The 16,579-nt window shown below is 45.2% G+C and overlaps 2 protein-coding genes across 7 annotated transcripts in view; both read left to right on the top strand.

Moving 5' to 3' along the window:
* The window catches only part of PLEKHA2 (pleckstrin homology domain containing A2), a 74,720-nt gene extending 71,835 nt beyond the window's left edge, over window positions 1-2,885 (top strand). For all 6 annotated transcript variants that reach the window (XM_039242508.1, XM_039242509.1, XM_039242511.1 and 3 more), the window contains one exon: window positions 82-2,885. In XM_039242508.1, the coding sequence (XP_039098439.1) occupies window positions 82-444 (363 nt within the window). In that variant the 3' untranslated portion in view covers window positions 445-2,885. The remainder of the gene's footprint in view (window positions 1-81) is intronic.
* Window positions 2,886-4,857: 1,972 nt separating this feature from the next.
* HTRA4 (HtrA serine peptidase 4) lies at window positions 4,858-16,554 on the top strand. The gene is made up of 9 exons (XM_039242559.1): window positions 4,858-5,335; window positions 5,770-5,869; window positions 6,640-6,844; window positions 7,713-7,907; window positions 8,332-8,364; window positions 9,967-10,081; window positions 10,720-10,777; window positions 11,195-11,290; window positions 15,665-16,554. The coding sequence occupies exons 1-9, from the start codon at window positions 4,858-4,860 to the stop codon at window positions 15,828-15,830; spliced, it is 1,446 nt and encodes a 481-aa protein (XP_039098490.1). The 3' UTR covers window positions 15,831-16,554.
* Window positions 16,555-16,579: the final 25 nt, after the last annotated feature.

Raw genomic sequence — 16,579 nt, 5'->3', positions numbered from 1 at the left:
TGTTCTTCCTGGGGCTTTGGGGTAAACACTGTCAGGAAAGCCCTTATTCTGCTTTTTTTTCCTTCCCTTTTATTTTTGTAGGATATGTCCTTTTCTAGATCCATCTCTCTGACTCGCTCTGGAAGCTCCAGCCTGTCAGGTGGGCCCAACTCTGCCTTGTGCAGGGGGCGGCCACCTGTGGAAGAAAAGAAAGCCCTCTGCAAAGCCCCCTCTGTGGCTTCCTCCTGGCAACCCTGGACACCTGTCCCCCAGGCTGGGGATAAGCTGCTTCCAGCTGAAGAGACTCCTGGGGACTCTTTGTTCATGCCTCGACTTGGGGAGAGCAGTACTTCTGGGGTGTTGCCCAGCTCCCGGATAAGGCACAGATCAGAGCCCCAACACCCCAAGGAGAAACCGTTTCTGTTCAGCCTTGATGACGAGAGCATACGGACTTCTGATGTGTGATAGGGCATGGTGCCCTGGGAGGGGGGAGGACTCAAGAAAAGGAGGCCATGACTCAGTTTCCCTACCTTTTGGAGGACAGTCAGAGACCCTTTGGCACCCATATTCCTGTGGATGCTCTGTGGGAGTGGCCCATTCAGCTGGCTTTTTTTTTTTTTTAAATATACAGTGTATTTAACTTGGAAAACCACTAGGTTAGACCTGTAGGCATGCTCAGTGGAGAGCAGGTTGCCTCTAATTTGACCACTCCAAGGTCTTCCTGGTGAGAGGAGGTTTGGTAGTGCGTTTCATCCCCAACCAAGTTCTATTCCCATGTCCTAGTTATAGTTTCTTCCTTTGGTCTCCAGGCCAGGCACAGAGTCTTGGGCAGTTATCTGGCTTATCCTATTCCTGTTCATTGGCTGAGGTCTGACTGGGAAGTAGGAGAGTGGTAGCTAACCCGGATGAAAGCAGCAGACCTAGGCTCTGGCTTGGCTGGGATACATTCTGAGGGGGAGGTGTTAAGATCTGGGGGCAGGCAGGCAGCTCTCAGAATGTCCACTAGGGTAGATCCTCCTAGGGGACCTCCACTGGGGAAGACATAGGGATCTCTTGTAAGGTATAGGGAAAGATTCAACTCAGTGCATCAGCCAGTTTGGGGAATTATTCTGTTCTTGTCTATGGCCCCAAATAGTGTCAACTTGAGTGATGGACCTGCCCACCCAGTTTCTGTGTCAGGCCCCGAGGATGGGTTTATCAGTGTTAGAAGTTACGACTGTTGAGAATAGGGCAGACATTTCCATTGGTGTGGCATTATTTGGAAGTTTGGAGGGTTGATAAGTGTATGATAATTCACTTGAGTGATAGATCGGATCTCTGTTTTAGAATGTTAGAATTGTTTTAAAGCAGGTGCTGGGAAAAGATGGATTATAGTTCATCCAGATAAACTTTTCTGATCCATGTTTTCCAGACAGAAGAAAAGGTCTGTTTCAGCACAGACAGATTTCTTGAATCCTTACTTCACAGCTCTCTTCAAAGGGCTGATATTAGTCTAATTTTAAGTGCTGTATATTATATACCCTGGCAGATTTGCTTTGTTTCTAACTCTTTCTGTTGCTCTTTGAATGAAGCCTTGAGTAGTTGCATGATCACACCTTGTAATACAATAAGGTTCCATGTACTTAACAGTGAAGAGATACAAGGATAATCTTGAGAGGTATTTATATTTTTAATAAAATAGAAACTATGCATAGAAACATTGATTTAGAGGCTCTGCATTGCTGACTAGATATTTCCCAGGTAGAAGAGCATAGATTGCATTTTCCACCCAAATTTCTACCTTTCATTTGACAAAAGATACTTTCCAGGGTCCCTGGGAGAATTTGTCCAACTTAATGTGGTTTACTGCTAACTTACCAGTGTTCCCTAAAGGGAGAGAAAAACTAACTCATTTCTGTCTATACCTTTTATCAGCTAGAACAATTAGTTACCTTTAAATTAAAACTTAAAGACTAGAAGAAGATAGAGAAGCTTTTTTACCTGAGTAAATCCCTTCCCCTCCTTATGTCCAGATGTAATGCCGAGGTAAAAACATATCATCAGTAACCTCTAGGGGCTGGAGGGAATCTTTGTTCCTTCAATGCAGTGTAGTTACCTTGAAGTCTAGGTCATGTTGAGAACTCTTCTTGATTGCACTGCATTGGAGCTATTCTTCACTTATATTGTTGGGCCTCGTGGTCCTGGTATAAAAAAAGACATCTACTGGATCTCTCTCTCTCTCTCCCCCCCTCTCTTTTGCAGACCCCTGTGTACTTTTGCTTTGTGAGTTAGTTATTATGGGTGACCAAGGTTACAGTTTCAAGTAGCCATTCCAAATTCTTAAAGCTCCTCATCTCTGGTTTCACCTTGAAATTTTCCTTAAGAAAATTGTTTGGCTAGGTCTAAGGAGGTACACAATAAATGGCAGTACACTAGCAAAAATAAATTAGGAACTTTTGAGATCTCTTTAAACATTCCGGAACTCATGAAAGCTGTCAACTTTTGATGAAAACGTACCTATTTCTCTTTTGTTAAGTAAACTCTCTGCTAGAATACCATTGCTGAATTAATTGGCCATTATAGTAAGCTGATATGTTTCTCATTCAGTATGGTCTATTTTAAGAATGTGAGTTCAATATACTTACAAATGTAGATTATATTATTGTGATAGAGGAAAACAAGGACTGTAGATGGCAAATACTTGGGAATGCCGAGTGAGAACATTGTTAATGTGATTCCAACACTAGATAAATAGAGTGATCTTCAATGGCACCTAAAAGCATTCTCATTCCCAAGCCTTATTTCAGAATTCCTTGTGTCTATATTTCTTACCTTCTGACCAATTTCACATCACAATTTTTAATGTCACTACACATGTGAGCCAAAGATGGTGCATATGCAATCAAAGCACTTGGCTTTAAACTTTTTTAAATGTTTATTTTTGAGAGAGAGAGAGAAAGGCAGAGAGAGAGGGAAACAGAACCTGAAGCAGGCTCCAGGCTCTGAGCTGTCAGCACAGGGCCCGACATGGGGTTCAAACCTACTAACCATGAAATCATGACCTGAGCCGCAGTTGGACACTTAACCGACTGAGCCATGCAGGTGCCCCAGAAAGCATTTGACTTTAAATGTATATGGAACCAGGGTAGTCTGGTGGCTCAGTTGGTTAAGTGTCAGACTTTGGCTCAGGTCACAATCTCACAGTTCATGAGTTCGAGCCCTGCATCAGGGCTCTCTTCTATCAGCACAGAGCTGGCTTCAGATCCTATGTCCCCCTCTCTCTGCTCCACCCCGCCCTCAAAAATAAATAAACATTTAAATTTATATGGAACCAAATGGGAAAAGTAGGGCAGGGATGCAGTATATTAGTCATTAAGTATATAGGCTCTGGAATAAATCTGAGTTAAAAAGAGAAACTGCATTTTCTTTGTGGAGTAAAAAACCTTATCGGAGTTATGCTGTTTTTGTAAGACTTTTGAAGTGGCCTTGATGCAGTATGTGTAATAGTATTACAGGTGGTCTTCCCTGTAATTGAACTATTTACCATCCACTATCTTGAAAGCGTAAGGATTTGCTTACTCGAGGCCAGTTGGTGGTTGGTAAACATAGTTTGGCCTTTTATATCCTGTGAGACATTTTAACCCTAGTAAGGTGTAGAGTGGACTCAGGTCAACATATTGGAGGTTATATGTTTATTTTTGAGGAGAACGGTGAGCTCACATGAAAAGGAGCAGAGGCAGGGGCGCCTGGGTGGCTTAGTCGGTTAAGCGTCCGACTTTCGCTTAGGTCATGATCTCGCGATTCGTGGGTTTGAGCCCCGCATCAGGCTCTGTGCTGACTGCCAGCTCAGAGCCTGGAGCCTGTTTCAGAGTCTGTGACTCCCTCTCTCTCTGACCCTCCCCTGCTCACGCTGTCTCTCTCTCTCCTAGAAATAAATAACACATTTAAAAAAAAAAAAGGAGCAGAGGTAAGGTCCAGCTTTGTTGTTTACTTGACACAAAAGGTTTTTTTTTTCTTCCTAAATATAACTGTGCTCTGATATGAGTAAAAGCAACCAATAAATAGAAGATTGAGTAGCTGAGCCGTGGTATTTGATGTTAGTTTTCACAATTGACCAGATAACAGGCATGTGGAAGTAACACCATTTTGGAAATTGAGTTTCCCCTAATGGGCTTTGTTTATAAACTTTGAACCTGTCAAAAATGCACAGTTGTTTTCTACCCACATCTTTTCTACCAACATTGCTTTTTCTCTTATCCTTTTTTTTTTCGATGTTATTGCCTGCAGCAGTTACAGTCACTCATGCTAAGTAGAATTTGAATAAAGCTAATATTGGCAAAAATATAGTTTGACCCTTTCCCCCACTGCTTATGGTGTGGCATGATTTTGTGTTTTGAACCAGTATGTTTCAGCTGTGAAATGCACTCACTGTAAGCCTTGAGCTGAGTGCATGGAAACTGTTATGCTTCTCATTTTATGTGATCTCCTAATTGGTATGTAGCAGAAATAATTTTCTAAAACTGTTTTGTTGCTTGTTTTGTAATAAAACCATGTGAAATACTGAAATATGGTGTATGTTTTCCTAACGCTGACCTTCTGTCCGTGGGTGGGTGATGTCTCTTGTCAGTCTGCCCTATTACTACTGGCTTTCTGGACTTCCCGAGGAAAGGGCCCTGCGCAGGGCAGGGCTGGGGACCTCTTTTCATCGCGTGGGGGTGGACCTGGCCTCGGGGCGGGGATGGTGTGGTTGATGTTTGTGGCATCTGCCAGGTTCTGCCCCTTAAAGTCTGGGGGTTGGCGGAGGAGGCACCCTAGCCGGGAGAGTGTGTTGCTCATGTTAGAGCAGTTGGCGGGTCCAAAGTAACTGGAACAGTGAGAGCCAAGAAGGAAGGGAGCAGGATGACTAGATCTCTGCTGCGGCCCGCGGCGCTCGGACGACAACTGCTGTGGCTGCTGCTGCTCCCAGTGCTTGTGCCCGGGGTCGAAGCTAGGAGGTCTAGGCCCCCGCTGCCCTGTCCCGCGGCCTGCGAGCCGACGCGCTGTCCCCCGCTGCCCACCTGCTCGGCCGGGATGACGCCGGTGCTCGACCGCTGCCGCTGCTGCCGCGTCTGCGCGGCGGCCGAGGGCGAGGCCTGCGGCGGGGCGCTGGGACGGCGGTGCGCCCCGGGGCTGCAGTGCCGCGCGCCGCCCAGCGCCCCGCGCCTCGGCGGCGCCCGGACGGGCACGTGCGGCTGCCCGGCGGCGGGGGCGGCGGTGTGCGGCAGCGACGGCCGCACCTACCCCAGCCTGTGCGCGCTGCGCGCCGAGAACCGCGCCGCGCGCCTCCGGGGCGCGCTCCCGGCCGTGCCCGTGCTGAAGGGCGACTGCGCGGATCGAGGTGAGCGCCGGGCCCGCGCGCGCTCCGGGCGCTCGCGACTCCCCTAAGCGGCGCGGCGCAGTCGCGCGGTTTGCCGCGCGCTCTTCCCTGTGCCTTTGCCTGCGGATCCAGCTCCTTGTTTCCAATGTTCTTTCCTTCTTAGGTGTCTCCTTACCAGGTCCCGTGTGGTTTCTCCCCACTTGTCTCCCCAGGCCTGTTAAATACCGTCTTCTCCCTTTCCCCTCTCTTGTACCCCCCGCCCGGGATGACAGCTCTCTTTTCCTCAAGGCGCATCCTTACGGGGCGGCCGTGAACACGGAGGGGAGCCCGAGGAGAGGAACGGGAGGGAAAGGGGACTGGAGGAGGAGAGAGCCCGGGAGTTTCGGGATGGGACCCCAGACGCGGTCAGGCAGCGGGGCGCCCACCGCCCCCAAGCATGGAGCGTTTCTTCACAGGGGCCAGGAGTGTAGGCGGGCTCAGGAGCAAGTACAACTTCATCGCCGCCGTGGTGGAGAAGGTGGCGCCCTCCGTGGTTCACTTGCAGCTGTTTCGCAGGTAAAGGACGCGAGAGGAAGACGCCCGCTGCCCTGGCGGCCGGTTCATGAGCGCCTGCCCACTTAGGCCCCTGCGCTACCGCTTTACAAGCATCATTTAGTCATAAAACCTGCTGTGAGGAAACCGCCAGCTCAAAACAGGTTGAATAATCTGTTCAGGGTAGTCTAGCCAAAGAGCGGAAGCATAGGGTTTCTGCCTTCCAAATCTGGGCTACTCCTCTGCACTTAGGTGCCAGGGATTTCTCCCTCCGTCATCTCCCACAGACAAAATCTGAGGGTCAGATGTAAGAGCTGGAAGGCATCCTGATGGTGATCTTGCTCAGGCCCCTCGTTGGCACGGAAGGAAATCCTGTGTGACAAGGCCAGTTAGTAGTGGATCCTAAGCTGGAACCAGACTTCTCTTACACTCTCTCCCTGCCTGGGTCCTCAGTAATGTGGCATTAGGTCCACGTTTGCCCCCAGCAGCATGATTAGATTAGGTCTCTCGGAAGTAGAGGGTTGCTGCTCTCTGTCCAGCGCAGAAGGTGGGAGTCTGAGGTCAGAGAGCTGGAATCAACTCTCTTGCGTGTTCCCAAGAGATGGCAAAGGCATTGGACATTCAGAATCCAGTTGCACATGGAGAGCCTGAAAACACAGACAGGAGAAAGTGAGATGCCTGACAAAACTGTGCTGGAAGTATGCTTGATAAATGAGAGGTTCCCATGTCACCAGCCTGTGATGGATCCCCTGATTTTCCTGCCCTCTGCTTATACTGTCATCTTACCGAGACAGGTCACCTCTTAGCAGCAAGAATATTCCTGCATCCAGTGGCTCTGGGTTCATAGTGTCTGAGGATGGGCTCATTGTTACCAGTGCCCACGTCGTCACCAACCAGCAGCGGATCCAAGTGGAGCTCCAGAGTGGGGTCCCGTTTGAAGCCACTGTCAAGGATATTGACCATAAATTGGATCTTGCGCTGATTAAGATTGAGCCAAATGTGAGTATGGAAGGGTCAAATCAGTCTGCACAGCTGGGGATTTTCATCAGTTTGCTGATATTTTCTTCCCCACCCCACACCCATCATCTTTTCTACCTGGTATATGCCCCTTTCTGGCTTCTTTTTCTGTTTTTCACTCCTCTTTTGTTTATTTGCCTCTATGCCCATCTCTATATCCCTAACAATTTCTATTGTTAACTAGCCTCCTTTACCTCTTTTGTCAACAGATGCTGCTTCTGAGAAACTTAGGTCTCTGCTTGCCTTAGAATACTAGGAATAATTGCAGTGGATTCAAAGCTGCTTCGGAGTACTTAGGGGTCCTTGCTATACAAAGTGTAATCTGCACTTAAGCAGCATTGACAGTACCTGAGAAATTTTTAGAAATGCAGAATCTCAGATCCCACCCGGGGCTACTGAATCAGAACCTGCATTTTAATAAGATCCCCAGGTGATTTGTGTGCACATTAAAATTTGAGAAGCACCGCTCTGGGTGATCTCCTTTCTGTTTGTGGCTTAACCTTGACTAGGAACTTTTGAGCTGGAAGGGTGCTAAGTTGCTAATGTCAGCTTATGTTCATCAACATCTTCACTGGTGGTTTAGTTATAGTGATTTCTACAAAGCAATAATTTTAGATTTTAGAGATGATATTGATCATCTTATCAAGTGAGAGAGTTTGGTGGTTGCTGGAATTTGAGGAAGCTTCAGGCACTTGTAGAACCTATATGGGTGGGTAGGTGATTCTTGGATTATAAGTGCCGAAATGATAGAGACAGTGTTGTATGTGTACTGTACACAAATACTGGTTGATTCTGTTCTTGATTTGTTCTTCACCTCTCTGTCCTTCCCATCCCTCCTGGCCTTGTGCAGACTGACCTTCCAGTATTGCTGCTGGGAAGGTCATCTGACCTGCAGGCTGGAGAGTTCGTGGTGGCCTTGGGCAGCCCATTTTCTCTGCAGAACACGGTGACCGCAGGAATTGTCAGCACTACACAGAGAGGGGGCAGAGAGCTGGGGCTGAAGTATTCGGACATGGACTATATCCAGACTGATGCCATAATTAATGTAAGTTACTTGGGAGGGCCATCCTTAACCCGTCAGGTACTGGCAGGACAGTGAGAAGAACATGTCCGAATGCCCTCTTTTCCCATCAGCCTGTTGGGGACATCCAGAGTTCAGTCAGATCCTCATGAGAGGGAGGGAATGCTATGTTGTTGGAGTTCAGCCTGTTTGATAATTGACACCCATTATACTGGGTTGGCCTCTTAAGGTCTGTCATAGAGGTCACCCCCTGCTGTAGAAGGTGGTGGTGCTTTTGCTAGTTGTCCTTCACTGGCAATGACTTCAGCATTGGTGACAGGGTCACAGCCTTGCCTGCCTAGGAGGAACAGGGGCTCACCGGAGTGGTCTGCTTTTGGTAAACCTCTTTAGGAATCATGTATAAATGACAAGGAGAAAAGTTTTGACTTCTCCAAATTTCTGTCTTCAGCACGGGAATTCTGGGGGCCCTCTGGTGAACTTGGTAAGTGGCTACTTTCCTTGCTGCTTCACGTCTCTTTCTCACTTTCAAAGACTTTGCAAATTGCATGACGCAGGCTAGGATGTCAGTCTCGTGTAGAGATTTGTGGTAAGATGCTTTTCTGATATTGCATCATAAGTAACCAGTGAGCAGAAATTCAAGATCTATGATGGATTTATCCTCCTGGCATGTGATTTCCTCCAGCTGAGAGTGCCAGCTTTTACTTATGCTTACTGACATGCTTCCTGCCGTCATTGCATAGTTAGCACAAGTCCTGGGCACTAAACTCAAATATACGTCAGATGACCAGCAGTACTATGTAGGGTCTATCCTTGAAACCCGCCTCTCATACCACCCCTGTTGCATATGAAGAAGTGTTCCTGATCCCAAGATGCTTTCTACATGATGTGGTCTGTTCAGGGTTAAATTTAGTCTTGGGAGAGATGACAGAAAAGCCACACTAAGAATCCTTTGCTCTGTCATGTGTTTCCTCAGTTTCATTCAGCATCTCTAATGGAAGTGTGGGAGTTTCTACTTGTTCAGTTATGTGGAAAAGCATGGGAGCGCCGTGCTGTTTGACACACAGTCTGTGATCATGCTGTCTGAGTCCCTTTGAATGGATTGTTTTTGGTTCTTTACACATTTGCTTTTTGGAGGGTGAATTGTATGTGAAATTACTGAGCCCCTTTTTACTCACAGCAAGGCGTGTAATTTTGTGCCTGCTGTCTCGTGTAGACGATGAGTTTACTAGAGAAGGGGTGACATGCACATTTTCAGGCCATGTTCCAGGCCTGCTGAATTATATGTATTTTTTTAAAATGTTTCTTTATTTTTGAGAGAAAGACAGAGTGAGAGTGCAAGCAGGGGAGGGGTAGAGAGAGAAGGAGACACAGAATCTGAAGTAGGCTCCAGGTTTTAAGCTGTCAGCACAGAGCCTGATGCGGGGCCTGAACCCACGAGCTGTGAGATCATGACCTGAACGGAAGTTGGACACTTAACCGACTGAGCCACCCAGGCTCCCCTATAATATGTATTTTAATATGATCAGAAGTCTCTTTTCTACCCTTGCCATTACTCAACAAAGGCTAAGGGATAATGAAGTGCATGAAGAGGAAACTGTTTCCCATTTCTCAACTTTGGCCTTGTAGAGCTTTGTTCTCTAAGGTCAGTTAGCTAATCCTGAAGAGTTTCACGGAAGTGTTGCTGAAGTATTGCGTTTTTGCCTTTTTCATGTTTACTTTTTAGTTTCATTTAAACAGAAAAGGCAGATACTCCCTATCTTCTTATCTGTGTCAAAATACGAACTGTGGTTCACTTTTAAAATCAATTTGGCAAAGGAAAAAAATGAGCTTGAGATTAAAAAAATATGTCCTCAGTGGGGATTTGCACATGGGTAGGTTCCCCCCCACCCCACCCCCGGTATCCGACGATGCTGTGCGACCCATAAGGTAACATCCACTGCTCTCTGTTTGAAGTCCACTTTCCTCTAGCCCCTCTGTGCTCTGACCCTCAGTGACTGGCTCTACTCTCTCCTTTGCTGGTTTTAGTTTTGCACCTATCAGTTTGCATGGCTTGGAGACTTAATGATGGCTCCTTCCTTGCCAGGATGGTGATGTGATTGGCATAAACACACTCAAGGTGACCGCAGGAATCTCCTTTGCAATTCCCTCAGATCGAATTCGACAGTTCTTGGCAGAATTCCATGAGCGCCAGCTGAAAGGTGAGGGGAGTTAGGACTTTTTCATCCCTTCTTGTGTTTTTCAGGAGCACTCAATCTATTGTAGAGACCGCCATTAGGAAATCTGTAGAATACTGAGCCACTGATACCGAGCTTTTATCACGTTGGTTTGAGTGGCAATACTGGGGGACGAGGCACAAAGCCAGGCCTGTGTTGTTCCCAGAAATATGAGAATTGTGGTGGAAAGGAAACCCACGGGCTAGAGATGGGAGTAGATGGGAGGAGTGTCCATGCTAGTGACAAATTCTCTGAAGCTTGTTTTCATTGCTGACAGCCTGAAAAGGCAGTTATTATTGTTATTATTTATGTTTATTTACTTGTTTTGGCAGAAACAGAGATAGCACGAGCAGGGGAGGGGCAGAGATAGAGGGAGAGAGTGCCCCAAGCAGGCCCTGAGGTATCCATGCAGAGCCCGACTTGGGGCTCGAATCCAAGAACTGTGAGATAATGACCTGAACTGAAACCAAGAGTTGGACGCTTTAACCAGCTGAGCCACCCAGGCGCCCCTGAAAAGGCAGTTATAATAATAGTAAGGATAGTCCATGACTTGGTGTCTTTTAAGCTCTGCCAAAAGGAAGGAAGTTTTGTTGTTACTAACACCTTATGACTTTCCTTTCCAGGAAAGGCTCTTTCACAGAAGAAATATCTCGGTCTGCGAATGCTGCCTCTTACTATGAAGTAAGTGTGGGTTTGAATATGTCTGGGTTGTTTTTCAGAAGCAAAAGTCATAGCTAGACAGTCTTAACAGGGGATCTAAAGCATTTGGACTACAGCTAGCTACTCTCATGACTGCAGGGCCCCATTGTCACATAGTATATATCTGCCTCTGCCGGCACCAACCTTTCCCGAATGTTTCAGTAGCTTTTTTCTCTGTGGCTATACCTTGTAATGTCCCATGGTCCCAGGCTTTGGCAGAGAACCAGACCACACCCGGGGAAGAATAACTGTGACCGGCTTGACGGAGTTCTCACTGGCCACTTGGAGCCTGGAGTAGAACAAACAAGGGTACCTACTGAGTTGGAGGTTTTGACCAGGGCTCAGATTAAGTCGTTGTGTTTCTTAATTTTCTAGTAAAACTCTTCTCACTTTTCTTAGCCTTCTTCAAGAGCTGAAAAGGCAAGATTCAGATTTCCCTGATGTGAGTTCTGGAGTTTTCGTGTATGAGGTGATTCAAGGAACAGCTGCTGAAAGGTAAGAGCACAGCTCATGTGCCGTGGTAAAATGTGTGTTGGATTGAGACGTGCACTGTTCAGTTCAGAGGCCCTCCCCGCACGTGGCTGTTAAACACCCAGGTGTGAGGTGTGGCCAGCGTGACGGAGGAACTGAATTTTCTTTAATTTTAACTTATGTAAATAAAAGAAGAGGCAATGGATGTAAAATATTTTTCCATTAAACATACCTTTTCTTTTGTTTTGGAAAGACTGCCTTTCACACTTTAATCACTGCATTGTGTAAGTTGTATGTTAGCACAACAGGTGTGTGTTGTTTCTAGTGGATTTCAAAGACTTAATATGGAACAGTGTAAAATAACTTAAGACTTGTAAAAATTACATGTTAAAATGATAATACATAACATACTAAGTTAAAATAGGTATATTATTATTATTTTTAAAATGTTTATTTATTTACTTTGAGAGGGATAATGTGTACATGTAAGCACATGTGAAGGAGGGGCAGAAAGAGAGGGGGAGAGAATCCCAAGCAGGTTCTGCACATGGAGCCCAACGTGGGTGGGGCGTGAGCTCACGATGAGTGAAATCATGGCCTGAGCTGAAATCAAGAGGTGGACGCTTACCTGATTGAGCTACCCAGGTGCCCCCAAATAGGTATATTATTAACATTAGTTTCATCTATTTTTTTTTTTTTTTTTTTTATTTATTTCTAGGAGAGAGAGAGAGAAAGAGAGAGAGACAGCGTGAGCAGGGGAGGGTCAGAGAGAGAGGGAGTGACAGACTCTGAAACAGGCTCCAGGCTCCGAGCTGGCAGTCAGCACAGAGCCCGACGTGGGGCTCGAACCCACGAACTGTGAGATCATGACCTAAGTGAAAGTCGGACGCTTAACCGACTAAGCCACCCAGGCGCCCCAGTTTCATCTATTTTTTAAAATTTTCTTTCTTTTTTTTTTTTTAATTATTCAGACAGAAACAGGGCATGAGCAGGGGAGGGCCAGAGAGAGGAGGAGACACAGAATCCGAAGCAGGCTCCAGGCTCTGAGCTGTCGGCACAGAGCCTGATGCAGGGCTCGAACTCACGAACCATGAGATCGTGACCTGAGCTGAAGTTGGCCGCTCAACTGACTGAGCCACCTAGGTGCCCCAAGTTTCATCTATTTTTAAAAAGATTTGTAGAAATTAAAGTTTTAAAAAATATGCCTACCGGAAAATTTAAAATTATGTATGTGGCTTGCCTTACATTTCTGTTGACAGTGTGGATTTAAACTTGAGTACTTGTGTTTGGAAGGACTTTTTTAGGGAAGGGGATGGTTCTTTGTAGCCCAAGAATTCATGATGAGTTAATAGCATAAGCTTAAATTAATTTTGCTAGGAATACTCAAATCTATGCTTTTGATACCTTAGTTATAAAGAATAGGAAGAATTCAGAGGACTAAAGGTTTAATAACATATTTTAGGTACTTTCAGACATATTTTTCTTTGAACTCTGGAAGACCATATTAGGGGGCAGCACTGAATGAATGGATGAATGAATGTAAATAAAGCAAAGGCTAGAAAAGCTCATCAAAGAAGTGCTCCAGCTGATTTTACTCTTTAAACATTTATAGTAACTACTGAGGGAAGAGGTGGTTGTCCTACAGCTATTTTCCTGGGTCTCTCTCTTATATTTCTTTAACATCCCTTTCTCAGTATTTTTGGTTTTCAAGAGCTCAGTCACCTCTTTAGATTATGGCAACTCTTCTGGTAAGCGGAAGAAACCACAGGTACTAACTGTTCAGAATAGCTAAGTGTTAAGTCTCATGTTACTAAATTTGGCTTGTCATAGGCTTTTCTAGACTTTCTTGCTTCCTGCCCCCCCCCCCCCACCGTCTTTATTTTTAACTTTTGGCTCAAGGCCAAGGCTATTTCTTTCAGCTCTCCAAGTCCTTGCTAGTCAAAATGTGGTCTGTAGACCAGCAGCATTGGCATCACCTGGAGCTTTTTAGAAATGCAGAATGAGGGGCACCTGGGTGGCTCAGTCAGTTAAGCATCCAACTTTGGCCCAGGTCATGATCTCACAGTTCGTGGGTTCCAGCCTCATGTTGGGCTCTGTGCTGACAGCTAGCTCAGAGCCTGGAGGCTGCTTCAGATTCTGTATTTCCCTCTCTCTCTGACCCTCCCCTGTTCATGCTGTCTCTCTCTCTCAGAAATAAAAAACATTTAAAAAAAATTAAAAAAATAAAGCAGGATGACAGGCTCAACCGCAGAACTGGAATCTGCATTTTATTTTTATTTTTTTAAAATGTTTATTTACCTATTTTGAGAGAGAGAATCTCAAGCAGGCTCTATGCTAAGAGTGCGGAGCCCAGCTCCTGGCTTGATCTCACCAACTGTGAGATCATGGCTGGAGCCAAAATCAATAGTCAGAGGCTTAACCAAATGAGCCACCCAGGCGCCCCAGAATCTTCATTTTAAATAAGAGCTCCAGGTGATTTGGATGAATGTTAAAATACGGAACTTGCTTGAAGTCACTGATAAACCAGAAATCTATTATTTATGGCTTCACCCACTTATATCTGATAATCATAATTATTATTAGCTGTAATAACAGCTGGCACTTACTAACTACTATGTCAGGGATCATTTTAAGTGTTTTACATACTTTTTAGAGCCCCCAGTAGTCTTACAATATAGGCATAAATTTATAGAAGCAGCAGCTGTGGTATAGAGAGGTAATTAATTTGAGAGGTGCATAATTAGCCAGAGAGCAGGGATGTGGAATCTGGCTTAACCCCCGGATTATCCTGTTTTGTAGCTGCTTCTCTTGTTTCTGAGAGGCAGAGTGAGTGGCAAAGTGGGTTTTCAAGTCTGAAACACCCACGATCAAATCCTTCTTTAGTTTCTTCCAAACTACGGGACATGGGAAAGGTCATTTATCTTGGCTGAGCCTCACTCCATCATTTTGGTGCATTAGTTTACACTCATTAATAACTGGCAGGTTTCTTTATCTTTTTTTTCTACTCACAGAACAACAATGAATTAAGTTTCTTCTTTGCACACTGCCCCAGTCATCTTCCTGAGCTGTCTGTGTTCCAAAGGTTTTCTAAGCTTTTAGCTTTGGCCTCAAACTTTTCATTTCCTCTTGCTTTAAATTTCTATTTAAAAAAATTCCACATTCTTGGTAATCCTCCCACATCCTTCCTTTGGCTTCCCATTTCTTTAAAATGGTGTCTCCTGGAGTCATTTCATTTGATGTGCCTCTTCCAGCCTATTATTGACTTTAAGAGAAATTATCAGCATGGCCATATATTTATTGCAGTGTTTCATATTTGGAGGTGCTTTTTGTTTCTAGACTGTGTATCCTATGTGAAGCAAACGTGTTGGAGACAGAATGTAATCACAACTTTGGGGAAAAGGAGCCTAGAACCAGAGGCTGAAATATTTAGACTTGGCAGGGTGACTGGTTTTTGACTAACTGGAAGCAGAGCTATCATGCAGCTCAGCATAGCCTCCACTTAACACAAACCACAGGTGAAGATGGGACAAGGAAGTGGTCTGTCAAAACCAAACTGATAGAGTACAACTGTCTGGGGAAAATATATATTGCTTGGGCTTTTCATCTTTGCTTGAGGTTACAGAGGTCAGAGAATGATAAAAACCAAAAGCTAAATTCCCTATTCCAGACCAAATCCAATATATGGGAAGAGTCAATTCTTTACATGATTGTTAGAATATTGTTTTTTTTTCAGCGTTTGTTTATTTTTGAGAGACAGAGCTTGAGCGGGGGTTAGGGCAGAGAGGGAGGGAGACACAGAATCTGAAGCAGGCTCCAGGCTCTGAGCTGTCAGGCCAGATCCTGATGCGGGGCTCGAACTCACGAACTGTGAGATCATGACCTGAGCCGAAGTCAGACGCTTAACCGACTGGAGCTACCCCAAGCACCCCTAGAATATTGATTTTAGTAACTTTTTTTTTTTTAATGTTTATTCATTTTTGAGAGAGAGAGAGAGACAGCATAAGTGGGGCAGGGGTAGATAGAGAAAGGGAGACACAGAATCCAAGTGAGGTTCCAGGCTCTGAGCTGCCAGCACAGAGCCCAAGCCTGATGCAGGGCTCGAACTCACAGACAGTGAGATCATGACCTGAGCCAAAGTCAGACGGTTAACTGACTGAGCCACCCAGGCGCCCCTAGAATATTCATTTTAAAAAGGTAAATAACATTGTTGTCCCCAGGTGATTTCTCAGCATATCTTAGGACAGCCCTCATATGGAAGGATTGAGGCTATTTGTGGTTTCCTGGTTTGTATGTTTAATGACAGCAAAATAATGCCATGAGATGACATTAAATTCTGGATGGGGACAAGCAAAACTTATAGTTTCATGGTCCTTTTCTCCCCCCCCCCCCTCCTCCCAGCTCTGGGTTGAGAGACCACGATGTAATTGTCAGCATAAATGGGCAGCCTGTTACCACCACAACCGATGTTATTGAAGCTGTTAAGGACAATGATTTCCTTTCCATCATGGTTCGTCGGGGAAGTCAAACTTTGATCCTGACAGTCACACCTGAAATAATCAATTAAGTATCTTGTCTTAAAGAGAAATTATCTAACAAAACCAAAGCTACATTGCCTGGTTTGTATTGAGATGTGCCAAAGATGGCATGGAGTTTTAGGGTCTCTTACAATGAAAAATGAATGCTTTAAAACACAAACACACATACACACTCAGGGACCTTTTGGTTGGGGTGCTCTACTGTTGCTAAGAAGCCTTACTAAAGCAAGTGAAGGACAGGGTGCCGGGAAGTCTGGGAACTGATAACATTTTATTTAAACATAGGAAACAACTGAAAAACAGGCACAGTTTCTAATTTAACTTCGACAGAAGGACCCTTTAGGATTTTAAAACTTCTCTATAGCTACACACTGGATATAACACAAACATACACGCACACACACATCAAATATGAAGAAACTACCGGAACCCAGAGTGCAAAGGAAATCAAATAGTTAATAATACTCCTTTTCTCAAGTTTTTCGGGTCATATCATATTTGGCCAGGGTTTGTAGACGCAGAGGATGGGCATCATTTGCAAGTCAAATTGACACAACTGCAGACTGTCACAGAGGAATATTAAAGATCCTCATGATCACCCTGCAGTGGTCTTCAAAAGCTTTTCTGTGAGAAGGGCTTCTTTTATGAGACAGATACTTCAGTAACTTACAGATTTTTACCTTTTTACCCAAGCTCATCCTCCTGGCAACATTAATGATTTTGAGTCTTAAAGTTGCCAAAGTGGTGTTTTTTTGTTTTTTTTTTTAAATAGCTTTTG

Source organism: Hyaena hyaena, unplaced genomic scaffold (assembly GCF_003009895.1).
Source record: "Hyaena hyaena isolate Hyena2069 unplaced genomic scaffold, ASM300989v1 scaffold_215, whole genome shotgun sequence".
In the NCBI taxonomy this organism is placed as follows: Eukaryota; Metazoa; Chordata; class Mammalia; order Carnivora; family Hyaenidae; genus Hyaena; species Hyaena hyaena.
Note: the sequence above shows the minus strand (reverse complement) of the source record. Positions and strands in the feature narration are given on the sequence as shown.

What these genes read in the sequence shown, in the direction of transcription:
- HTRA4 (XM_039242559.1), top strand. Translation starts at nt 4,858, where the DNA reads ATGACTAGATCTCTGCTGCGGCCCGCGGCGCTCGGACGACAACTGCTG. An exon ending in TGATTAAGATTGAGCCAAAT is followed by an intron (nt 6,845 to 7,712) that starts GTGAGTATGGAA and finishes GGCCTTGTGCAG; the next exon opens with ACTGACCTTCCAGTATTGCT. An exon ending in AGACTGATGCCATAATTAAT is followed by an intron (nt 7,908 to 8,331) that starts GTAAGTTACTTG and finishes TTCTGTCTTCAG; the next exon opens with CACGGGAATTCTGGGGGCCC.